The 25,330-nt window shown below is 54.6% G+C and overlaps 2 protein-coding genes across 5 annotated transcripts in view; one reads left to right on the plus strand and one right to left on the minus strand.

Moving 5' to 3' along the window:
* The window catches only part of Lgi4 (leucine rich repeat LGI family member 4), a 26,444-nt gene extending 19,428 nt beyond the window's left edge, over nt 1-7,016 (plus strand). For 2 of the 4 annotated variants that reach the window (XM_055594651.1, XM_055594649.1), the window contains exons 4-9: nt 760-831; nt 941-1,012; nt 1,229-1,398; nt 4,090-4,254; nt 4,336-4,841; nt 5,735-7,016. In XM_055594651.1, the coding sequence (XP_055450626.1) occupies nt 760-831; nt 941-1,012; nt 1,229-1,398; nt 4,090-4,254; nt 4,336-4,841; nt 5,735-6,049 (1,300 nt within the window). In that variant the 3' untranslated portion in view covers nt 6,050-7,016. Of the gene's footprint in view, nt 1-759; nt 832-940; nt 1,013-1,228; nt 1,399-4,089; nt 4,255-4,335; nt 4,842-5,009; nt 5,220-5,734 lie in introns of those variants that run through there. The other 2 variants (XM_055594652.1, XM_055594650.1) reach the window with 2 other exon arrangements.
* A 43-nt stretch (nt 7,017-7,059) lies between these two features.
* Fxyd3 (FXYD domain containing ion transport regulator 3) lies at nt 7,060-13,296 on the minus strand. The gene is made up of 8 exons (XM_055594661.1): nt 13,193-13,296; nt 10,146-10,199; nt 8,680-8,712; nt 8,568-8,591; nt 7,802-7,876; nt 7,680-7,716; nt 7,383-7,420; nt 7,060-7,259 (listed from the first exon to the last, which is right to left on the minus strand). Exons 2-8 carry the CDS (start codon nt 10,183-10,185, stop codon nt 7,240-7,242), a joined length of 267 nt encoding a protein of 88 aa, XP_055450636.1. The 5' UTR covers nt 10,186-10,199; nt 13,193-13,296; the 3' UTR covers nt 7,060-7,239.
* Nucleotides 13,297-25,330: the final 12,034 nt, after the last annotated feature.

Here is a 25,330-nt window from a genome sequence, read left to right on the forward strand (position 1 = left end):
GCTCTACCACTGAGCCACACTCCAGTCCCTCACTGGGGGATTCTAGTCAGGGGATCGACCACTGAGCCACACCCCAGCCCCTCATAGCCCACATATAGAAGTCAGAGGACAATTTGCAAAAGCATATCTTCTTCTTCCACCACATGGGTCCCAGAGATCACACTTGTGTTATCAGACCTTTACCTGCAGAGCCATGTCCCATCCCTGTTGTCAGCTTTCACAGCGTTGTTGGCTCTGGGTCTACCAGTGATGACGATGCCGGCATTCATGAAAGTCATGGTGGTGGTGACAGTGTGAATGTTAATGGTGGCGGCGATGTTGTCGGTGCCAGCTGAGGTTTCTAACAATGGTGGCGGTGCTGGCGCCGTGACAGCAGCCTTGGTTCTGATCACAGAGGTGTTTGGGGACACTACCTTTGTTGGTGGTGTTGGATTTGGTAATAGGTGTTGATGGGAGGTGGTGGAGATGATTAAGCTGAGCATGATGCCAGGGTTAACGGCATTTATTGGTACTGAGTCGGGGATACCAGCAGTAGTGTTGACAGCACTGGTGCCAACGGAACCAGGGTGGTGGTGGTGGTGATGGCGGCCATGTTTATGAGCCTGACAATGACCATAGAGCGAAGACCCCGGCAACTTTAAGAGCAGCCCTGGTGAAGAGCGGTTTCCCTGTGATCGTTCACGCTGACGGAGGAGGAAGCAACCCTTCCAGGGGCTTCCAAGGGCCTGGCCTCCCCCTCACCGCACCCTCTCTCCACAGCTTCATCGAGGACAACAAGATCGGCTCCATCTCCAAGAACGCCCTGAGAGGACTCCGCTCACTCACTCACCTGTGTGTATCTCCACAGCCCGGCCCCTCCGTCATAGGCAGCCCGCCTCGCCCTCAGGGCCATGGCGTCTCCTGGCCGAGGCTCACACTCTTTCTCCTCCTGCTCCATCAGAAGCCTGGCTAACAACCACCTGGAGGCTCTCCCCAGATTCCTGTTCCGAGGCCTGGAGACTCTGACTCATGTGTGAGCTCAGTCTCAGGGGGGTGGGGGTGGGGCTGGGGAGGGCTTTTAGGGAGGGAGTCCTGGGCTGCCTGGGGTAGCATGCCAGCCGCAAGGATGAGTCTGCTACCCTTTGCTCTCATCTGAGGGTGCCATCTTAGATCCTCCCCTGCAGAGGTGACTCTAGACCACGGAAATTGGGTCAGCTCCCCCCCACCCCCGGCTTCTCTCTCGCCCCAGGGACCTCCGTGGGAACCTGTTCCAATGTGACTGCCGAGTTCTTTGGCTGCTGCGGTGGGCGCCTACGGTGAATGCCAGTGTGGGCATGGGGGCCTGTGCGGGCCCCTCCTCCCTTAGCCAAATGCAACTCAGTCACCTGGACCCTAAGAAGTTCAAGTGCAGAGCCACAGGTGAAGGCTTCCAACAGGTCCTCACAAGGCAGGAGGTGGCGAGGGTGGGGTGTGTCAGGAGCACGGAGTTGAGGACACAACCTCCCTGCGCCTCAGTTTCCTCACTCCGGGAGACAGGGACATAAACAGTAGTCCCAGACCTCCGTGAGGAGTCAGGGCTGTGCAGTATTTTTCTCTTCTTTTTGACAGGGTCTCAACTCACAGGCAAGGCTGGCACTGAACTTGTGATCCCCTTGTCTCCTCCAGCCGCTGTGTGCTGGGCTTGCAAGCATGAACCACCACGCTTGCTTTCTGCAAAGCTTTTGTACCAGTCCTGGGACAAGAGGCTATTATACTATTACTATTATCACTGGTGTGTGTGTGTGTGTGTGTGTGTGTGTGTGTGTGTGTGTGTGTGTGTACATTTGGTGCAGATGTGCTCAGAGGCCAGAGGTGTTAGAGCCCCTGGAACTGGAGTTACAGGCAGTTGTACACTGTCCTGCTGGGAACCCATTCTCTCCAAGGACAGCGCGCACACGAAGCCATCGATCTCCTCAGCCCTTGCTCGTGGCTATTTTTATTTTCTAAGACAGCTCCTCACTATGGAGCCCAAGCTTGCCCCAAGCTTGCAGCAATCCTCCGAGGCTACTGTTAAGTAAAAGTCAGGCAACCCAAACAGTCCAGCAGGAGCCCTTTAAAAATGGGGAGGCACAGGCAGAGGGTGGGGACAGGGCTGGGAGGCTCAGGCAGAGTCTGAGAGTAGGGAGCCCAGAGCCTGGACCAGGAAGCCAAGGGCTCAAACAGCAAGCAACAGTTCTCTTTTACATTTTAACGTGTGTGTGTTGTGTGTGTGTTCATGTGCATTTGTACCATGGCAGCTGTGCAGAGCTCAGAGGACAAGTGGGAGCCACCGTGGGTTGCACCGCATGGGTTCTGGGGCTGAGCTCAGCTCCCTCAGACATGCTGCCAAGCGCCCGTACCCCCTGAGCCATCTCAAGCCCAGGAATGCTCATGATTTAAAGGTCATTTTTTAAAAGATTCTGCAGGGCATGGTGGTACAGACTTGTAATCCCAGCACTGGAGAGGGGGCGGGGAGGATGGAGGATTGTGAGGCCAGTGTGAGGTATCTCAAAAAGCCCAAACAAAAGGAGATTCCTTTTGTGTAAATGTCCCTGGTGGTGGCACACACCTTAAATCCCAGCACTCAGGAGGCAGAGGAAGGTGAGTCTCTGTGCGTTCGAGGCCAGCCTAGTCTACAAAGTGAGTTCCAGTATAGCCCCAAGGCTACACGAGAAACCCTGTCTGGAAAGACCAACCAAACAACCAACCAAGAACAACAAAACAAAAACCCTAGGAATTTCTTGGGCTGGTGAGCTGGCTCAGTGGTTAAGAGCGCGTGACACCAACCTGATGAATTGGGTTCAGTACCCAGAACCCACCTGATGGAAGGAGAGAACCAGCTCCCACTTGCCCTCTGACCTCCACACGTGTCCTGCATGCAGCCCCACAAATAAACACAAATGGAACCAGATGAGCTGTCTGTGGGGGTGAGGTTCGCCCTGGTTGCTGCCTTTGTTCTCATGGTTCCGGCCGGGCTGTGACCTCTGTGTGTGCTTTCAGGTGCAAAAAAGGAGGTGAAAGAGACGAGGTCCAGAACAAGTCACGTTCGCACAGCTAGGCGAACATCACACTGTCTGTTGTGACACTGATGGTGATATCTGGGGAGTGTGTTAGTAGGGGAACCTTCTGGCTAGACTGCCTGACGGTCATCTCCCTGCTACATGAAAAAAGGAGTGTGTGTGTTCCTAGGGATTAAACATGTTAGATAAACATGTCTTCTACATGTTAGATAAGCATTCTACCACTGAGCCACGTCCCCCAACCCTTCACTGGGGGATTCTAGGCAGGGGGTCATCCACTGAGCCACACCCCAGCCCCTCACTGGGGGATTCTAGGGAGGAGCTCTACCACTGAGCCACACCCCAGCCCCTCACTGGGGGATTCTAGGCAGGAGCTCTACCACTGAGCCACACCCAGCCCCTCACTGGGGGATTCCAGGCAGGGGATTTACTATGGAGCTGCATACATCTTGGCCTCATTTAACTTTCTTATTTTAGACAGCATCTCCATTAAGTTACCTAGACTATCCTGAACTCTTGTCTTCCATATGGCTTTAAACTTCCCATCCTCAGGCCTCATTCTCCTTTGCAGCTGGGCTGACAGGCTTGTTTTCTGCGCTCAGCTCCAGCTGGAGAATGAATGTCATTGGAGAGCTGGCTGCCTGGGCCACTTACCCTCAGGTTCTCATGGTGTTCAGAGTGAAACACGCAGGGCTTCCGGTGTAAAGCTAACTGAGTAACTAAACATGCTGTTTGCTTTGTTTTGTGTTTTTGAGACAGGGTCACACGGTGTAGCCCAGGCTGACCAGCAAACAGAGATCCTCCTGCCTCAGCTTCCCAAGGCTTCGATCACAAGCATTTGCCACAACATCTGGCTAATGCTGGACTATTTGCTGACGCCACACAGCTTTGAAAAGAAAGACGTTCGAGTGTCTGAGAGTTAACCCATCTGTAGATGGAAAGGTTCCACTCTATAGGTCCCTCTATGGTAAACGCTATGAAATCTCATTTCAAAGATGTGCTAACCCAGGCTCAGCAATGAGGTCTCCCGTCCTGTCCCCCAAAACACCCCTGACTCTCTTGCTGCCCCTAGAACTGTCCTGGCTCCAGACTGTTGGGGAGTCGGCCCTGAGCGTGGAGCCCTTCTCCTATCAGGGGGAACCTTACATGGTCCTGGCACAGCCCTTTGCTGGCCGTTGCCTTATCCTGGGCTGGGATTACAGCCTGCAGCGCTTCCAGCCTGAGGAAGAGCTATCTGGTGAGCTACTCTCCTGTCCCGGCCCCTTCCCTCCTGTCCCCGGGCCGCCACTGAGCCTGACTGTGCCCCCTCTCCCTACAGCGCCCTCTGTGGTGTCCTGCAAGCCCCTGGTGCTGGGCCCCCGCCTCTTCATCCTGGCCGCCCGCCTGTGGGGGGGCTCGCAGCTGTGGTCTCGGCCCAGCCCCGACCTGCGCCTGACCCCAATGCAGGTCCTAGCCCCGCAACGCCTACTGCGGCCCAACGACGCCGAGCAGCTCTGGTTGGATGGGCAGCCCTGCTTCGTGGTGGCTGACTCCTCCAAGGCCGGCAGCACCACGCTGCTGTGCCGCGACGGGCCTGGCTTCTACCCACGCCAGAGCCTGCACGCCTGGCACCGCGACACGGACGCCGAGGCCCTGGAGCTGGACGGACGGCCGCACCTGCTGCTCGCTTCGGCCTCCCAGAGGCCTGTGCTCTTTCACTGGGTTGGAGGCCACTTCGAGAGGCGCACAGACATCCCGGAGGCGGAGGACGTCTATGCCACGAAACACTTTCAGGCCGGTGGAGACGTGTTCCTGTGCCTGACACGACACATCGGGGATTCCATGGTGAGGCTGGAGGGCAGGCGGGCAGTGAGTGGAAGCCAGGCCTGGTCACGTACGCTGACCCTCATTGGACAGGAGGCTGGAAGCCTCACCCACAACCAATCCCTGATGAATCCTGGGCAAGCAAGCCCCGCTAAGCCACGCCCCTATCCCCTTTCTGCTGAATTCCAGGTATAAGCTCTTGTGCTGAGCCACCCTCCCAGCCTTCTCTGGTGAAGTCTAAGAGCTTGCCTGCTGAGCTACAGGCCTTGGTTTTACGAAGCAGAGACTCATAAAGGGTCTTTAGTATGTAGTCCAGGCTAGCCCCAACCTCATGATTTCCCTGCCTCAGCCCTGTGCTGGCAATACACAGCTGCTCCAAGATCCTGATTCTACGCTGCTAAGCTTGGCTCTGTAAGTCTAGAACATTCCGGGATGACAGTTGCCTCTGTCCACACCCTTCCTCTTGGGACCCAACACCCTCGAGGTCGGGCTGGGGTCAGGCCCTGCTCACGGCCTCCAGGACTATCCTTTCAGAGTGAGGTGCAGTCAAGGACAAGCCCCCACCCCCATCAGTTATTCCAGGGAGAAAGGTCTAGAACGGCGCCTTGCTCTGAACAGACACGTGCTATTATCTACAAGTTAAGAAAGCCGCAGGGTGTAGCGTTGGTGACACACAGGCCTGTCATCTCTGCACCAGGGGGGCTGAGGCAGACAGACGGCGAGTGTGAGATCAGTCTATCAGCCAACGCCTGCCTAGCAAGACTCAAAAACAAACCACAAAACAAAAACAAAAACAAAAAGCTTCGGGTAAACTGAGGACCTACAGGCTCTTGTCAGTCTTCCAGAGTCTTGAGGATGACAGGCAGGCCGGACGCCTCGTGACCTGGGGCCTCACTGGCTTCCAATTCCCGCAGGTCATGCGCTGGGACGGCTCCATGTTCCGCCTGCTGCAGCAACTTCCGTCTCGAGGTTCCCACGTCTTCCAGCCACTGCTAATTGCCAGCGACCAGCTGGCCATCCTGGGCAGCGACTTTGCCTTCAGCCAGGTCTTCCGCCTTGAGCCTGATAAAGGGATCCTGGAGCCGCTACAGGAGCTGGGCCCCCCGGCCTTGGTGGCTCCCCGAGCCTTTGCCCACCTCACGGTAGCTGGAAGACGCTTCCTCTTCGCGGCGTGCTTCAAGGGCCCCACACAGATCTACCAGCACCGTGAGTTGGATCTCAGTGCCTGAGACCGGGAAGGACCCCGGAAGGGGTTGTGGGGCTGGCGAGGGCATGCTGGGACATCTGGGTACCCTCCCTGGCCGGGCCTCCTGGCTGTCACAGCCAGTCCTGTGTGATACAGCCCACTAGCCAAGGGCATCGGCCTGGATCTGCGCCTTAGGGGCAGATGGAGGCGGTCTCTCTGCTCCCGACTACATATGGGGGCCTTCCAGTCTGAAGCCACATTTTGGCTGAGATGCTCCCATATACAGCGACTTGGGAGCCCAGCCTGGGACAGAGTGTGGAGTCGGGCTAGAGAAATCAAGACAGCAATCTGCTGGGCCCCGAGAGTTCTGGAAGTCCTGCCTTCAACATCTCCCCCACCCCCCTTGGTCCTGCTCAATATAAAGTACTGAGAGAGAGCGTTCCTTTCCACCCAAACCCAATTTGGCCCTCGGCTTTCGTGGAGGAGTAGGTATCTCTGTGACGTCACCATTACTGGGCCGTTTTTTCCGGGCTCGGTACTTTGCTGCTTGTGCGCATGCCTGCTGCCAGAGGCTGATGGGGGACGGGGGTTTTTGTTGTTGTTGTTTTGTTTTGTTTGCCGCCTTTACGCACGCACAGAAAAAGTAAAGCAGTAATGATGAGTGAAGAAATGCCGCAGAAAGCCCTGGGTGTCCCTTCCCAGAACGTGACAGGGGCAGGAAAGTGTATGAGTGAGTTCAATGCGTGCCCCTGCGCACCGGTCCTGCCCGGCCTGTGGGCTCAAGGCGGAAGGGTCTTGTGGACTGGCCTCTTGAAAAGCTTTAGGCATTTTCTGGGGTGGCACGTGGGATCATTCTGGAGGCCCTGAGGGGTGGGGGTGGGGGTCTCAAGAGAACCTGGGGTCAGTGGAGGGGCGCCGCCACCGTTATTATTTGGTCCCTGGGGCATCAAACGTCTCACGGGGACAGCTGGTGTATGGGAAGGTCTCGCGGTATAGTGAGCTCCCCGCTGCCACCCTCTAGGCTGCGCACGGACACTGTGGCCCACCTGAGCGTGACGTAAAACTCATTTTATTTTAAAAACTGAACAAAGAGCCTGCTGCCATGAGCGGCGAGGCGAGGCACAGGCAAGGCGGTGTCAGGACGGGATGGGACCCGCCATCTTGGCGTCCCAGCGCTCCTCCAGAGCCAGGACCCTGGCTCGGGGCATTCTGTGCTCTTCAGCTGGTCCGTCGTCAGCAGCTGTGAGCAGAGCCTGGTAGAGGCAACGGGCTCGGTTTGCAAAAGTCTATGCAGCTCCTTCTCCCCAGCGCAGGCGCACCCCCACCCCCGTTGCCTCACCCCCACACGCCGCCCCCAGCCATCCTGAGTGCCATACCTGGTGTGATGAGGGGCGGCCCATCTCCTGGACGGTGACTAGGGAAATAAAAGTGATAATGTTCAAATAAACCCTCCCCTGTCTGTGCTCTCCGTCGGGGCGAAAGGGTTCCCAGGCTTGCCCAGACAGTTTCCTGGCTGGTTTTTCACTGTGGGTTTCTACAGAGCTAGGGACCAAAGCGTTCTAGGGATGATTACCCACGAATAACAAGTCTAGAGGACCTCAGGGCAGAGCACCCAGACCTGGCATCCTTGCACAAGACTTAGCCTTCTGGGGCATGCCCGGAGCCCAGCTCACCTGGGCTGCTGGCTGAACTTGCATTTGCACCTCCCACCTGTTGGAGAGGGATGCGGTCAGAGGAGAGAACACGGGGTCCCTTCCCTGCTTCCTCCCTCCCTCCCCGAAGCTCCTGTACTCACTCATAAGGACTATGATGCCAAGGGCACAGAGGATCCCTGCGCAGATGAGCCCGCCGACTCGGAGACTTTCCCAATCTGAGAGGGACACAAGGAGACCCCAAAGCTAGCTCAGGCCCCTCCTCGCCATCTCTCTCACCACTTGCTTGACAGCGGTAAAGGACAGAAGCAACCCCCAGCCCTGTGGTGCACGCACTGCCGATCCTAGCCAAGCAAGCAAGGTATTTCATGCCCTTCTAGGGTTAGAAAGGATCAATCTGGGGGGTAGGAGGTCAAGGGGGTGGGTCTCCAGGGAGAGTGCTCTAGCAAGGGCTCTCTGAGGAGGCCCCATTGGACCAGAGATCTGCAGGAAGTCAGAGGTGGCCACTCAGGGAAGAGAGTGGTCCAGGCAGAAGGACCAGCAGGGGTCGGGGCAGTGGAGAAGGAGGGAGCAAGGGGCAAGGGAAAGCTCCTGGTGGAAGCTGGAAGCGGAGAAGACTGGGGTAGAATTCCCCACCTTCGCCAGGAGGATTTTCATGATCAGCTTTCTGATGGTCTATCTGAACCTAATGTCTCTGGTGGACTGGACTCAGGTCCTGTCTGTGCCTGTCTTGAATTTCCCCTGAAGGCTGATTCCTTTCATCTCCTTGGATGCTCAGTGGCCCAGTTCAAACCCTTTCCTGTCCCAGCCCCTGGGTCACCGTGCACTGCCAGCTGTCGTTGTGTGGGACTCTTGGCATAAAGTAATGTGTAGGACGGGGAAGACTCCAAGAGGGGACAGCGCGCTTACCGTAGTAGAATGGGCTATTTTTATCTGCAAAGAGAAAGGACACACGTGGGTGAACCTGCGACAACAGCAGGGGTCTTGGGTAAGTGGGATGGAGGGAGGGGCTCTGACTTACCTTCAGGGTCATTGGCATCCAGAGCAGGCAGGCCTGAGGGGGACAAGCAGGAACAAGGGATGACTAAAGCGCCATGGAGGTTTATTGCCCGTGAGACATGGGGAAGCAGGCCCACCTCACAGGGCACAGGATCAAGCTGCCGGCTAGTGCCAGCTGGACATGTGCCTTCCTGAGGACAGGGGCTCACCTGGGGTTCACCCACCGACCCCGACCTGTGAACCATACCAGTACTTTGCCACCGGAAACAGATCGTATTCCATCGTATTCCGGGTAGTTTCCGGCCACTGTCTGAGTGGATGTTTTCAGACAGGTGGCTGGGCCACGCCTCCTGCCTCCTTGCTCTTCCAGGCAGCAGGTGTTCCCAGGACTGTTTCCTCTACACACACACACCCCGCTCATGACCCACCTCCCTGGCCCCACCATAGCCACGCCCCACAGTTATCAGCTCTGCTGACCCTTCCCCTTTGGAATGACTCACAGCCGGCAACTTCAATGCACTCTTACTCCTCTTTTCCAAATAGAATGCTACTTGTGCCCAAAGAATTGTAAAGTAAAAAGTGGTTTAAGGTGGGGAGAGGTGGCTGAAAAGAGGCGTTCAGCGGTTGAGGACCCAGGGTCTGTTCTCGGCACCCACGTGATGGTTCGCAGACTTCTGTAACTGCAGATCCAGGGGATCTGACACCCTATTCTGGCTTTCAGTCACCGAGCACATACGCACAGGTAAAACAGCCATACACATTAATAATAACAATAATAATAATAATAATAATAATAATAATAATAATAATAATAATAATAAGGTGGCTCTCTCCCAAGGCACAACACCCAAAGTTGTCCTCCGGCTGCCACATGCAAAAGCACCCATCATGCTCGTGCACAGCTGCACACACATGAACACACATGAACACACACAGCCACGCACACACAAAGAAGAGGGAGAAAGGAAGGAGGGAACCACAGCGGCAAAGGGGTAAGGATTCAGTCCTGGCTGAAAGCTCGCCTGGCTTCCCCCTGGGCCGGAGTTCTGCTAACGGAGAAAAACAATGCCTAATTATATTCGAGGCACAGTGCTTGGGGCCCGCCCCACCCAGGCCCTGTTTCCCTGCTGTTCAACAGCTCATTTAAGCCTCGAGGAACCCCCTTGACTAAGTGACTGTTTTCCCACATGCACCTGGGAGCCTAGCACTGATGGCAGCAGGCAACCTGAGTACCTCATGCCTCAGTTTCCCCATCTGTGAAAACAGTATACGGGGTGCTATAACACCACAACGGTACCCTGGACCCTGGGCTGAGCCTTTTGCTTGGTGTCACCGAAGATTAAGCGGCATCTCCCCGGTGGAAACATGATGCGCGCGCGCACACTCACACACACACACACACACACACACACACACACACACACACACAGCACTTGTCACCGCACCATGGAAAGGCCCAGGAGAAGGAGCAGTTTGGCGGCCACTCACCTGCTAGGAGGACCAGGAGGCTCAGAGCCAGCTCTTGCATGTCACAGCGCTGACCTAGAGGAGTCCAGAGAACAGGCCGGACCTTAGCAGAGGGGCCAGGACGTAAGGCCCTGTGCCTTTGTCCCACCTGCTCACCGGGAGCACAGCCCAGGGAACACACAGGAAGGCTGGCTGTGAACCCACTGCTCACTGGGCTGGGAGATAAGAAGCCCCAAAGTCAAGTGGGGGCTGGGTGTATACTCAGGTTCCATGTGCAAAGAGGCCATTTCCCCCACAGTTTTTACTCCAGGTTTTACCGTGAATGAATTTTTTTCTTGGAGAGAGGAGGATTAGGGTTAAGGTGTTTTGTCATGCCCAGGCAAGCCTTGAATTTGCCATCCCCCTGCCTCAGCTCTCCAAGTGCTAGGAATACAGGTACGCACCATCACATCCAGCTTTGGGGAAACTGAGGGAGGTGAAAGTTGATGTCCAAGATGGCTTGGTCCAGAAAGCAGGACTTAAACAATGCCCCGCTAGATGCTCAGAACCCAGAACTGAGAGGGCCTTGGGGTGTTTTGGGGAATGGGGTGTCAGGAGCCAGGTGGCAAGAGGCCCGGGTTCCGGGAGTGGCTCCCACAGACAGCTTGGAGCCTGCCCGGCTCTGCCCACACGCTGCCGGCTTCTAGCTGGGGCCTGGGCTGACTTCCTGGGCTGCTGGGTGGGTGCATTCGGGAGTGATGTCAAGCTGGCAGGCGTGTTCACAGGGGGTCCTGGCTGTAGCCTCACCGCTGGGTCTGTCCCTTCACACCCCACTGAGCGTTCCCCCCAGTTCCAGCTCCGCTCGAGCCATTGTCCTCCACCCTGAATCACACCCTGGGGCAGCCTCTGGGTTTGTCCCAGCTCCTGGCTGCACTCCACGGTTCTCCAGTTCTCCAGGGAGGTTCTCTCAGCACAGAGCCCCTTTCCACACACACACACACACACACACACACACACACACACACACACACACGCACACACACAGCAGGATGGCGAGCGCTAACACTTGTCCCCACCCACCACATGCCAGTGACCTTGCAGTGATTCCTCTCTGTTAATCCCCAGCAGCCCCAATGTCACCCTTCAGCGCTAACATTTGTCACCCACACCAAAGCACACACTTGGAAGGGGATGGTGGCACCAGCCACCAATGGTGCAGGGGTGTCCCACATGTTCACACAGACGTCTCCGTTTCTCTCGGCCCGGTCCCAAAGGCCTGGGGGATCCTTCAGTTTTCCTGTTCATCTCGATCATCACTAAAACTCGATCAGCCTGTCACTAAAACTGCCAGGGAAGCTGAGGCAGGAGAACCACTAATTCAAAGCCCACCGAGGATACAGAGAGTGCCGGGCCAGTCCGAACAGTGCAGCGAGATGTTGGCACAAAATAAAAACTTCAAAAAAGGATGGGGGGTGCAGCTCAGTGGTGGAGCCCCTGCCTAGAACCCCCCAGTGAGGGGCTGGGGTGTGGCTCAGTGATAGAGCCCCTGCCTAGAACCCCCCAGTGAGGGGCTGGGGTGTGGCTCAGTGGTAGAGCCCCTGCCTAGAATGCCCCAGTGAGGTCTAGCAATGGAGGCTTGTTTAGCCTGATCCTCAGGCGCTGGATTTAATACTCATCACACACACACACACACACACACACACACACACACACACACACCCATTAGTTTAGATTGAGTGTATATTTCTTGCAGTAGATCTGGTGACTGCTTCCCAGACCTCTATGGCCCCAGCTCATTTTGGGGAGCTGGAGTAGTGGTTAGAGGTACACACAGCTGGTGCCTGCGGTCTAAGGTCGCCTGCCTCCTCATACTCTGTCACCTGTGCACGTAAACACACTAGCCTTGGCAGCTGGCTCCTGCTGCGTGCCCAGCCCATGCAGGCCATTTTCTCTCAGCTCGACCCTGAAGCCCTCATATCATCTTCACAGCCTGATGAAGCTGGCACTGTCGTGATCCCACATGGCTGTCACAGCCATTATGTCTGAATTCATCTTAATGGTGTACTCTCCGTCACCATGGCTGCTGGGCCTCTCCTCTTACACTTCTCCCTACAGACCCCCTCCAAGGCCTCCAAGGCCCACAACCCCCCATTTCCACAAAACCACCCCAAATTCGGGAGCCTGGATGGGAGCGGGGGGGGGGGGATATCGGTCTCATCCATAGCCCTGACTCTCCAGTCTTGACCCTGGCATTTGCAGGGCTGAGGGGAGCCCCAAACCACCTCTGCCTCTGCCCTCACTGCCCCGTCCTGCCGGTGCTGCTTTCTGAACAGAGCCTGCCCGCTTCGGAGGGAACCAGAGCGGGAGCCAGCACAAAAGAGGGAGAAACAGCTTTGCCCGGGGCGCTCTCCAGCCTCGTGTTCTTCCTGGCTGTGTGAGGGACAGTGGTTGGCCTGCCTTTTGCACTCTGTCCTCTTCCAAGATGGTGCAGGGGTATGCTGCTGCGGAAGCCCTGGTCATGAGTCCCGGCCCGTCGCCTGACCAAGTCCTATGTTAAAGCTTCCCTAACCAGATCACCCTGCTTTCCTGGGACCCACTCGTCATCCGTGTGCCCCACCCAACACCTGTCCACCAAGATACACACCCCGTCTGCTTCACCTCCCAGGACACCTAAGTTACTCTTTGTCTATTTCCTCTAGATATGCCCAGCCCTCACCCACCAAGAAACCCCCAATCATGACCCTACGGAATCTCTTCCTGTCTGCCCTGACACCCTCACCTAGTTCAGGTACCTCTGGTAAACCCAGACTTCTCATTCACTCAGAACCCCCCCCCCAAACTTCCTCAGTCTCACTATGAATGCCAGGTGGGTTACCCAGGTTGTATAGACCCATAGAAGCGAGCCATGGGGGGCAGCCAGCTGACAGGGGAAGGTAGTCTCCTGTCCCCAGAAAAGAATCTTTAAGCTGGAAGGTTATAGGGTCTTTAACCCCAGTTTCTCTGTAGTAGGGACAGTCAGAGGAGAGTCAGGGAGAGTAGGGGAGCAGAGGTGAAGGGCTCTGGGTGAAAGGGCCCCCAGGGCGGCTCACCTGAGGAGCTCAACAGGCTGTGAGTGGTGGTTCCGGGAGAGAGCAGAATGCGGGCTGCCAAGCCGGGGCAGCCTTTATGCACAGCTGCCACGCCCTGAGCAAACCTGGGCAGGCAGGCACAAGTCAGGTCTCCCTGAGGCAAGGGACGCCCCCTCTCCATCCCTCCCTTAAAGAGACAGTTCTACCCATTCTCTAGGTTCAGTCGGCTCAGGTGAATCGGAAGGGGATCAGGGTGGGCCGGGACCAACGCCAAAGGAGACCGGAATGGGAAAGGTCCTGGGGTCCCTCATGACAGACCATCCTCTTGGAGTGATGTGGGAGAAAGCGGAACCTCTGTCCATGTGATCCTTCTCTGGTTTAACTTGCGGTGGGGGCGGGCAGGGAGATTTTTCTCTGTTTGTTTGAGACAAGGTCTCGCTACATAGCCCTGGCTGGCCTGGAACTCACGCTGGAGACCAGGTTGGACTGGACCTTCTCAGGAGCCACCTGTCTCTGCCTGCGGAGGCAGATGATTAAAAGCGGGCGCCACCAGTTGCAGGTTTTGTTTGGGGGTGGAACTGCTGGCATTTAGGAGGAGTCAAAGCCCTCTCTCTCCGTCCTGGTCCTGGATCCTCTGTCGGCTTAACAGAAGGAAGGTATTGACATGGCCAATGCTGTAACAGGAAGGAGGCACTTGGATGGTGGGTAGAGGGAGGGAGGGTGGGCAGGGCAGCTGTGGATCTCGGGGTTCGTGGACCAGGCCCCAGAAGACTGAGAGTGGCACTGGCTTTCCACGTTTCTTCCAGAGGTGCGGAGCTGATGGCAAGGGTGTGGATGTCAAAGCTGCCTTCCTCCACTGCCGATGATGAGGAAGCACACTGCCCCTGTGCTCCGCAAGCCCACACCCTGCCCTCCTCCTCTCCCTACCCCCCTGCTCATGGTGCTCCTTCCGCCTGGGGTCTGCACCGGCTCCTGCGTGGTCCCTGCTGGAGGGGCCCCCTCCCCCCAAATTCTGCCTTTCTCACACAGAAGGACTTTTGTCTGGGGGCTGGATGGAGAACAAGGCACCATTGAGTCGCTGGCAGAGGATTGGGGTCACTGGGAGGGGCAGGGCCAGGAAAGGGGTGGCTTCTATTCGGCCACCAGCTGGACTCCAGAGGACCCCCAACACTGTGGCGGGGGCGGTGGGGTGGAGCCTCAGGGGCACCAGGATAGGGAGAGGCTGCTGCTGTGGGTGTGGAGAAGAGAGTTAAAGGGAGTTTAGGGTCAAGGGTCTTCAGGGTCAGGAAAAGCATCTCCCCACACCCCACTTCCCATCAAGGCCTCCCTCCTTGATGTAGCTCACCTAGTCATATTAGCCTGTGTTTCCTGGGGCAACTCCTGAGCTCCAGGCCCTAGCTAGGGCAAGGTTCCCTGCCTCTCCAGAGAGGAGTCCCCTCCCTCAGGGCGGTACCCAAGCGGCAAGCACAGAGAGAGTTAGAAGCAGAGGAAGGACAGGGCTGGCAGAGGTCTGGGCAGGGATGAAGTGCAGAGCAGGCCAGGTCCGCTCAGGAAATCTTTTCACCTTCACCAAGCCACGAGTTTGAATACCCCTGGGGGAAAACAGCTAAAAAACAAAACAAAACAAAATGACAACAAAACAAAACAAAAACCGTTGGTGGTCCCAAGAGTAGGATGGTGTCTCCCTCTGCTGGACACCATAGAAACTACATGCATTGGAGAGTGGCAGCTGGGTTGTGGGAAAGCTCGGGTCTGTGTCTTTCACCTCTTCACCCAGATTCCTGAGGGTCCAGGTGAGTGTGAGGCCAACCGGCAGGCTGAGAGTGACTGTCTTGTCTGTGGTGAGTGGTACCCTGCGTTCAGGTGTCAGCAGATCTCTAGGCACCCTGACAAGGGACCAAAACTAGGTGTGTGTGCATGTGTGTGCTTGTGCAGAGATAATGTATTTCTGGAGAGTCACACCCACGTGGGGAGGAGACCCGGAAAAAGACAAGAGAAGAGATTCCCACTTCCACTCATACTCAGATGTGCTATCTTCCTTCAGAGCTTAGGGGCGGGGGGGGGGGGGGAATGCCGGACAAGTGGTCTGGCAGTTAAGTGAGCTAAACCCATCACTCACAACTGCTCGTAACTCCTGGAGCGCTGATGCCTCTGGCCTCCCAGGGAACCTTCCCACACATGCACACAGCCACACAAAGACACAGGATTAAAAAAAAAAAAAAAAAAAAAAGAATAAGCTAAGCTTTCTTTAAAGCTTGCTTGAAACTGTTAAGGGTAGGGCAGTCTGGCACACACCTGTAATCCTGACATTTGGGAGGCTGAGGCCAGAAGAATTTGAGCAGGAGTCCAGCCTGGGCTACACAGCACGTCCTAGTTTTTTAGCTCAGGATATGTTGCAAGATCCTGTCTCAATTTGTTTGAAATATTAAGTACAATAAAATAATCAGCTAAAACGAACATACAGTCGTTGTTCCGTGTCTACACACATTGCCAGGATGCCCTTACGCAGCCAAATGCTTGACCCTTCACGTCCCTTATTTACAATGCTATAGTATCTGTCCAGAACCTGGCCGTGTCTACTGGAGGTTTAAAATGCCTCCAGGGCAGGATTCAGTGAAGATGCAACAACTCTGTGTTGTTGTCCTGGCAAGTGTGTCCACCCCAGAGAGTGATGAGTGCTGCCGGACACACTTGTAGCAGAGGCCATGTTGCAAGGTCAAAAGGTCAGACGTCACAATCCCCACCCACCCACCCCTGCAGGCACAGGGGGATGGCTGTATATACAAATATGTTATAATAACATATGCTAATATAGACAATAAGGTTGCTGGAAGTATCTTTCCTTCCTGCTGCTTTATTTCGTTTTTATTCGTGTGTGTGTGTGTGTGTGTGTGTGTGTGTGTGTGTGTGTGCAGTGCCCATGGAGGCCAGAAGAGGGCGTTGGATGCCCTGGAGCTGCAGTTTCTCGTCTTTGTGGGCTGCCCACCATAGGAACAAAACTCAGGCCCCTGCAAAAGCAGGAAGAGCACCCAGCTGCTCAGTCACCTGACCAGCACCCTCATGCTGCCTTTTGGAGGTCAGTTGACCCAAAGCAACCTGTGGAGCCTGGGACAGACTCTGATTTCTCAGAGTTAATTTCTCTTACTCAATGGGGAAAAAAAAAAAAAAAAAAAAAAAAGAATCCAGGCGGTGTCTGAGCATCACATTTTCAGGAATGCAATGCAAGAAAGCAGAGTCCAAGCCATGGGAATCAGAGAAACAGCCTCGGAGGCCACGGGGGTGGAGCAAAGGCTCTTTCCAAGCCTATTAAGGGAAAGCTGTGTCCTCCTGGTCAAAAGAATGGAATCTACCTCTGGCCTTGGGTGGAGACACAACGTTCTGCTCTGTGTCCTCCCTCCTAGCTTGCTTTTTTTTCTTTTCTTTTTCATTTTTTTCCTGTGTAGCCCTGACTGCCCTGGAATTCATGTCATAGGCCAGGCAGGCCTGGAACTCAGAGCTCTGCCCGCCTCTGCCTCCCGAGTGCTGGGATTGAGGGCGTGTGCCACCACCACCCGGCTCCAGCTTGCTTTGTTGCTGTCACCCTGACCAAAAGCGGCTTAGGGGAGCAAACAGGTTATTTCAGTTCACAGTCCAGCACTGAGGGAAGTCAAGGCAGGAACTTGAAGCAGAAATCATGGGGGACCTCTGCTCAGCTCACTCAGTCTCGTGCTTATCTAGCTTTCTTAAACAACCATGGTCACCTGCCCAGGGAAGAATGTCACCCACGGTGGGCGGAGTCCTCATGCAACGTTAAACAGTCAGGACGATTCCCCCTCACAGACAGGCCCACAGCTCAGTCTTAGCCAGGCAATTGCTCACCCAGTCCTCCCTTCTCAGGTGACTCTAGGTAGCAGCTGAGTTGAGTTAAAGTTAACCAGGACAACTCTCTTAAGAGTTAATCTGGCTGGGCCTGTCAATCACCTGGCCGGATCATCCCTGGGAAGCCGATTCACGAAAGCCACGCTAAGGAGATGGGAAGAATAATTATCCCCTCAATCCGATAACATGCTTATCCCTCACAACAACTTTCAGCTTGTACCAAGGCAGCCCAACGGGTTTTCTGAGTCCCTCCCCCAGAAGCGTGCCTTTTCCTCTCCTGCTGTCATTTTCTGTCCTGCAGCCACCAAGGATCCTAGCACTCTTGGGGTTTGCTCTTCTCTGGAGCTCCCCCGACCTCCTCTGCTGCGCAGCTGCATACAGACCTCCATTGTGACAGAGGAGGTTTTCTCTCATCCTCCTCCTCACCTCCCTGCCCTTTGGGAGGCGGGAAGGTGGCTTCCCTTTAATAAAATCGCCCTCCAACTTCCCTTTGAGCCCGTCTTAAAAGTCCTTTATTAAGGAGTAGGAACCCCAGGAGAGATGACCTTGGGTCCTCCGGTCTGTGTGGGTGTCCTCACCATCCAAGCCACCCCTCTAGCCCTCTTCAGGTTTCCTAAGATGCTGGCTTTTTCCATTTTTATTTACTTTTTGGCCTTTTCAAGACAGGGTTTCTCTGTGTAGCCCTGGCTGTCCTAGAACTCACTCTGTAGACCAGGTTGGCCTCGAACTCATGATCCTCTTGCCTCTGCCTCCCAAATGCTGGGACCACAGGTGTGCATCCTACTGCTGCTTGACTCAAACAAAGGAAATGTGTCTGTGTCTGGGGTAGAATGTAGCACACCCGCCCTTGGGTGGGGGAGGGGCGGGGAGGATACCAGTGTGATCTCCCCCGCTGAGAAATGAGGATGGAGCCAGCCCACCCCAACAGGCCTGTGAGAGCCTGATGGGTGAGTCAATGTGAGGCCCTGGGCAAGGGTTAGTTCCCACTAGTCTGACTAGTAGGCTGTTTTTTGTTTTTTGTTTTTTGTTTTTTTTTTGGGGGGGGGGGCATTGTTTGTTTGCATCAAAACAAGGTTTCACTGTGTAGCCCTGGCTGTTTTGGAGCTGTAGACCAGGCTGGCCTCAGACTCAGAGATCCCCTCGCCTCTGCCTCCTGAGTGCTGGGATTAAAGGTGTGCACCCCCACTGCCGGACTGGTAGGTTGCTCTAGATACCCTCCTATCTTCTGCCACGGGGTGATGAGAAGGCCTTGCCTGAGGCTGGCACACACTCTTGGATTCTCCAGCCTACAGTTAATTCTACGTGACCCAGCCTCAGGAACTCTGCTAGGGCCACAGAAAGTGGAGTAAGACATTTGGTAACGTTTAAAGCCCAGGCTGTTCCAACACCGCTAGCTCTTTTCCTGCCTCTCCTGGAAAGCCTGGTTGAACTAGACCCAAGCGTGCCCTGGCAGAAACAGTTGGAGTGAGGCCTGTGTCCCCAGGGTGACAGGGTCCCATCTGTCCTTGGTTTTCACTGAGGATTGTTCTAGCTCCAGGCTGGCTCCTGACAGGTGCATCTTTGGGGATGTCTGTGCAGCCAAGTCCTCCCCACAGGATGTCACTGGAGCCCTGGAAATCAGGGCATGGCTGCCCACAGGGACGAGAAAGATGGAAATAATATGGGCTTCCTCCTCCCACCCCCAAAGGCTTTGGCAAGTTAACGGACAAAAATGCCTGGGGCTGAGCAAAATGGCCTGTGTAGGTGTGTTATCCTAGCATGAGGGAGGCTGAGACAGGAAGATCAGGCATTCAAGGCCGGCCTGTGTTACATACTGAAACCGTGTCTCAAAAACAAAACAAAACCAAAAACAGACAGATCAGGCAAGATCGCTGCCTGAGTAGAGGCGACTGCTGCCAAGCCTGACGAGCTGAGTTTGATCCGTAGGCCCCACACGATGAACAATGAGAACAGATTCCAGCAAGCTGCCCTCTGGTCTCTGCGAGTGCACTGCGGCACGCCTTCAATATATAAATATAAAACACACACACACACACACACACACACACACACACACACACACACACACATAAGCAAATCTTCCTGTAAAGGCGACAAGGAGGACAGACAGACAAAGGGAGATAGATGCTAGGACTACAGCAAAGACTTTATGGGGCGGTGCGGTCCTTTGCAGGGGTTTCTGGTGTAAAAGCCAAAGCCTGCCACCCACTTACAGGCTGGGGGAGAGAGAGGGAAGGGTGGAAGTGAACCAGGACATTTCCCTCTTGAGGCCTTTGGTTGGCCATTGCTAGCTGCAGGCAGAGAAATGGGGGGTGTGTGCTGAGTTAAAGAGTTCTAGCTGATTGATAAGCACCTCTCATGCCCAGCCATTACCCAGGACCCACAGGGCAGAAAGGCAAACACGTAGGAAGCTGGGGGCTGGGTGTGGAGACAGGCTACAACCAACCATGCCAGCACTGAGGCTGGTGGATCTTTGTGAGTTTGAGACTAGCCTGGCCTACACAGTAATTCCCAGGGTAACTGGGCTACGTAATGAGACCCTGTCTCCAAAAAAAAAGGAAAAAAAAGGGGGGGGTTGTAAAAACAAGTTACTTTAGTTTGGGGGGGGGACTGTCATTGTTTAAACAGTGGAGGGGGTGAAGGGGGCTCTCCAAAGTGGAGCCTGGCTGTCTTCACTTCCTTCTATTAGGGAGGCATCAGGAGTGTAGCTGTTTTCTGCAGAACAGGGCAGTGTCCTCATCAGGAGAGGCTTTGTTTTTGGCCTCTTTGGAGGAGGAGGAGAAGGAAGTAGAGGAAGAGGAGGCCCATCCCTAACACAAAACAATTAATCACAAGACTAGCACACTGTGTGAAAACAAGGAAGATGTTTAAGCTGGGACAACCTGGGCCTGTAAGATGGCTCCCAGGGTTCAAACCCTGGCCCCACACGGTGGAAAGAGAGAAGTGACTACTGAAAGTTATCATCTGGCTCCCACAGGACACACACACTCACACACACAGAGACATATGCTCACCCAGATACACACATAGATATCCACACACTCACACACAATAGACATACACACACAGAGACATATGCTCACACAGATACACACATAGATATCCACACATTCATGCACACATATATAGTCCCTCATACACAATAGACGCATACACTCACACACACAGACACATACATGCACACACTAAATAAACATCAACACATTTTTAGAAGATGACTAGAGTAACCTAAAAATTAAACAGAGTTTGTTTGAGGGCAGGGAATCGTATTTATGTGTGATCTATATATTAAATACATCTCTCTATATTAAACATCTTACTATTGATTTCGCCCTAGATAAAAGCCTCTGTCCTCTCCTGCTCTCCCATCATGCCTCAGACTCTTTGCCCGAGGATCAGTTCCCAGCCAGTGAGTGATCCCTGGCTACAAACTCTCCCTGTCCTGACTTAACCCCTTGTCTGTGTGCCCAGGGCCTGAGGCTGTGGACAGTGAGTGTGTAGCCCGAGGGGCCTGGCTGGCACCTCTGCTGCCTGTTGGTGGCCTGGGCCCAGCACCCTCAGCCACTCCGGAGCCTCCTGCTCTGATCCCAGAGGATAAACCCGAGCCCTGAGCGTGCCAGAGGGAGGCACGCCCTGTCCTTGCTGACTTGCATTTTCAAGGGATGGTCCCAGTGCCTTACGGCTCTTGGGCTAGCTGTGAATTGGTGACGTGTGACCTGCGGCCAAGTCACCCCACAGAGGAAGGGTGAGACTCAGGTCTCACGTATGCCGTGGAATGACAAAGAACAACGGAGTATAACCATTTTTCCCTGAGCGCCTCCCCACCCCAACAGCAGAGTCAGAGAAGGGGCACATTGCCCAGAAGAGTGTCCCTGAAGCAGCAGGCTTTTGTCTCCAATGTCGCTGTCACCCCCAGCCCCAGCGTCACAGCAGCCTCTGCCTGCTCCCCTGGTCTGCAGCCCAGGTCTGGTACTCTTTCATCAACTGTACTGTGGAGTCAGGTCCCAGAGACACCCCCCCTCAGCTAAAAGTAAGTCCTCACCGACCCCTCATCACCGCTGGATTCATGGTCTCCACTAATTCACCAGGCTGTTCTGCCGATCTGCTGTTCCTCCCACGTGCTGGCAGCTCAGGACCTCTGCTGGTCCACGAAGCATCTTTCCAACATTCTGCCCCTCCCTCATCTTCATCTTCCTGGACTCCACTCAGGTGGTACTGGGGCATGCGTGTGCGTGTGCGTGTGCGTGTGCGTGTGTGTGTGTGTGTGTACAACAGAGGTCAATATCGGCTGGGTCTTCCTCAGGAGCTTTGTCAGGTGCACACCGAGAACCTAGGAGTCACACAGAAGCAGACAGATAAGAAAAGCAGCTAATAATGAAGACGATGAACTTCTAAGATAGCTGACTTCTTCACACTTAACAATCCCCAGGCCCGAGAGAGAAGCTACTACGTGGAGGGGCTTTCTCCCTGAGTGCTGGCTGCCTGCGCGTTTCCTCTCTCTTCAGCTGCTGATTCTGCTGTGTTCATGATTTCTCCACAGCTGACTCGGAGCCTGAGGTTTCTGATGCCTTTTAAGTCTTTAACTGGCAGAAGAAACAAACCAAATCAAGACCCCTAGACCGGAACACCATGTCTAGCTTTTTTAGAAATAATTTATTTAACTTTATTTTATGTATATTAGTGTGAAGGTGTCAGATCCCTTAGAACTGGCGTTACAGAGAGTGTGAGCTGCCATGTGGGTGCTGGGAGTTGAACCTAGGTCCTTTGGAAGAGCTCTTAACCACTGAGCCATCACTCCAACCTGTCTAGCTTTTTATTTTTTATTTTTTTATTCAAAGTGATTTTATTGCTGGTGTATACAGGAGAATTTCTGCCACTAGAGCAGAGGCCGTGATGACTCGTATTTCCAGTTGTGTGGGAGGACCCGCTTAGTCTTATAGTAACCAGCCAACCGGTGAATTCTGCTCTTTATCAGAATCAAGTGGAATTTAGCATCCTTGGCCTTTCTGTTTCTCTCAAGATGCTTTCTGACAGCAGCGGCTGTCTTAATCCAACGGTAGAGCTCCTCAGGGAGGTCAGGGGCAAGGCCTTTGGGCTTAAGGATGCTCAAGACGTTACTACCAGTCACAAACGGACCTTAGCCTCGCCATGGGAGTCCCTCAGGGTCACGCCTATCTGGGAGGGAGTCAGGCCTTTCTTGGCCAGTTTGTAAGTCTGTTCCTTCATGTCGTCATCAGATGTCGACTTCAGCCACGTTGGGGACACTTTGGCGATAGGGCAGCGCTGACTGGGACAGGCCCTTCCCGGGAGCGGAGGTCTGGCAGCAAAGAGAGAGCGAGGGAGGAAACAGCCCAGGCCACAGGCAGCGCTTTTGATTTTGTTAAGATTTATTTTATTTTGTTGTTGCTGTTGTTCGTTTTAGATTTTTTCCCCTCTGTGTGTGTGTATATATGTATAGTTTGCTTGCATATATCTGTGCGTCATGTGTGTCCAGCGCCCAAGGATATTCTCTAGAGCTGGAGTTACCGGTGAGCCACGTGTGGGAGCTGGGGATTGAACCAGGGTCCTCTGGAAGAGCAGCCGGTGCCCTTAACCACTGAGCTATCTCTCCAGCCCGGGTTGTGCTGCTGCTGTTGTTGTTTTGTTTTGTTTTCTGACTGAGTCTCGCTGTCAGCATACAGGCAGCCCCGCCAGCCTGCCTCTAGGTTGCTTAGCAACCTCTGACATCATCACATCATCACCTCCTGCTGCCAGGGGCCGGGATAAAAGATACCCCCATCCCTCACCTCCCTGGGCCCGCCCCCCCCCCCTTTTCTGCCGGCCCCCCTCCCCCCCCCCCCCCGCACTCTCTTCTCTCCTATGCTCTTCTGCACTGACTGTCTCTCTCATGGTTCACTCAGACTTTATCCCCTTCCCTCCCTCCCTCCCCTGCCCTGTTGCGTGGCATGTAATTTACCTATTATAACGCTCACTCTGCAGACTTTGCAGGCTTGGACTTAGGGAGGGCCTCCTGCCTCTGCCTCCAGAACGCCGGGATTAAGAATGTGCACCTCAGGCTGGGCTCTATCGTTTAACTTATGGGTATGTGTGCCTGGTGTATAAATGTATTTATGAATGCAAGCGCCCACTGGGGTCTCAGGTCCCCGGGGACAGGAGTTAAGCGGTTGTGAGTCACCTGACATAGATGCTGGGTTCTCTGCAAGAGCCCCGCGTGTTCTTAACCACTTAGTCATCTCTCCTAGTCTTGGTGGTGGTGGTTTGGTTTGGTTTGGTTTGTTGGTGTTTTTGTTTATGAGTGCTGAGGATGAAGCTCAGGTCCCCATAACTGAGCCATCTCCCCCAGCTCGTTGAAACCCCATTTCTACTTAAGACAGCACTTCCTGTCTGGGTATTAACTGTGTCTCTCTCCCTTCTGGAAGGGGCTGAGGAAAGATTTGGCTGTATCCCGAGCTGCTGCCTGCCTCATACAGAGAGAGCATAGGTACTTGATGAGGCTCAGAAGTTATTTCCTGGGCAGCTGAGAACCACACTTGCGAATTACTGTGTCCCAGACCCCACAGCACACAATTCAGGCCCCCATCTGCCTGAAGCCAGGCACCTCGGAGACAACAGTGTGGAGAGGGGAAGAACTCACAGCCAGGCAGCGGGGATCAGACCCCCACTGCCACTCTGGTCCTCAGTTTCCCCTTTTGTTCGTCTGGGATAATAATAGCCCATCCCCTGCAGGGCTGCCCTTTGGCTTCAATGGAGCCCGTTGTGTGGGACACAGACAGCGTGACTAATTCTGGAAGCTGGTCCCCTTCCTGGAAGGGGGTGGAGTGGGAGGGGTGGGGCTGCAGGGGTTTTCAACAGCCAACAAAGAAGCCCTTGTGGGCAGGGCCCCTGGGGGGAGGAAAGCATCCAGCCCTGTGCGTCCTGGACAAAAGTCCCAGGTCTGCGCGAGGACTTCCAGGGCGGTCACATTCTTTGAAGACGGTAACGAGAAATTCTGGTTTTTGGAAGAGGAAGACACTGCCTGCAGGTTTACTCTCTCTCCTTGCAATGAGCAAGCAGGGAAGCTGGGGAGATGACCTCCTCCTGGCCACAGCAATTTGTTCACATAACCAAAGCGAAAACAAAAGATTCGGATTTTGGCCCCCCAGCTGAGGGTTGGTCCTTTTTCCACCGTAAGAAAAGCCAACCTGAGGGTGCAATGGCCTGGGGTCCCACCACTCCCCCCAAAATAAGAAATACCAACTTGAGGACAAACTTAATATTACAGAAGACCACAGACCAAAGAGAAACCAAATTAGCACCTTGATCAAACCATGCCTGATCTCTAGCCTGGAATTTTCAGCGACACATTCTAAAGAGCCGACTCATTTGGTTTTGTTTTAATGATGTTTATGGTTACTTGAACCCCCAAACAACCAAACTGGTATATACAGAGGAGCTCTGCAGAGACCCTTAATCTCTGCACTTTCAGTAGGAAATACTGTGTATCGTTTTCCACCAAGTCTGAACTAATGCATGGGTGTGTCTCTGGGCGCTGTAGGTGTTTGCCAGGTTACGGTTCCTTCTCTCTAGAGACAGGCGGGTTCTGCCAACCTGGACATAAACACTATGAAGCGCAGCAAGCAAGAGGGGCCATAGGACAAAGACAGCCCTGAGAGGCGGATAGGGGGGCTGGGGATTCAGGTGAACTCTTGCCAGTGTGGTGAGATGGTGTATGACAGGTGCCAGGAGAGGGTGGGTGGCACTGGGAGGTGCCTTGGGAGTCTGACACCTCTGCGCAGGCCTGCTAGAGGATGGGGAGCCGTGGTCAGGGCAGGCAGAAGGCTCAAGGCAGCGGAGAGGCTTACGCACTCTGCCGGAAGGTGTCCCTGGGCATGCAGACTTGTCCCCACGGGGTGGCCGTGCTAGGCCGAGCCACATAGACAAAGCCACTGAGTACAACACACAGACAGCCCTTCTGATACGGCGCCAGGCAGCTCTCCAAGGGCAGTGTGCAGTGTGTGTACAGGGGCTGGGGCGTGAGTCCCAGTGCTGACAGTGGCTGTGGGGAGCACGGCCTGGCTCTAGAGGAAGACTCTGTGAGCATTGCTCTGCTGGATGCATTTCCTACCGGAAGAGGACCACAGGAGCAGAGAGGGGTTGAAAGGGTTGAGGTACAGAGGGACTGGGGTGAAGATGTAGTGGCCATGGAGATGGAGATAAAGACAGTAGAGGCGTTGGAGATGATGATGGCGGTGGTGATGATGGCGGAGGTGATGATAGTGGAGATGATGATGGTGGAGTTGATGATGGCGGAGGTGATGATGG

This window comes from Psammomys obesus, unplaced genomic scaffold (genome assembly GCF_907164565.1).
Source record: "Psammomys obesus unplaced genomic scaffold, mPsaObe1.curated_primary_1811, whole genome shotgun sequence".
Classification (NCBI taxonomy): Eukaryota; Metazoa; Chordata; class Mammalia; order Rodentia; family Muridae; genus Psammomys; species Psammomys obesus.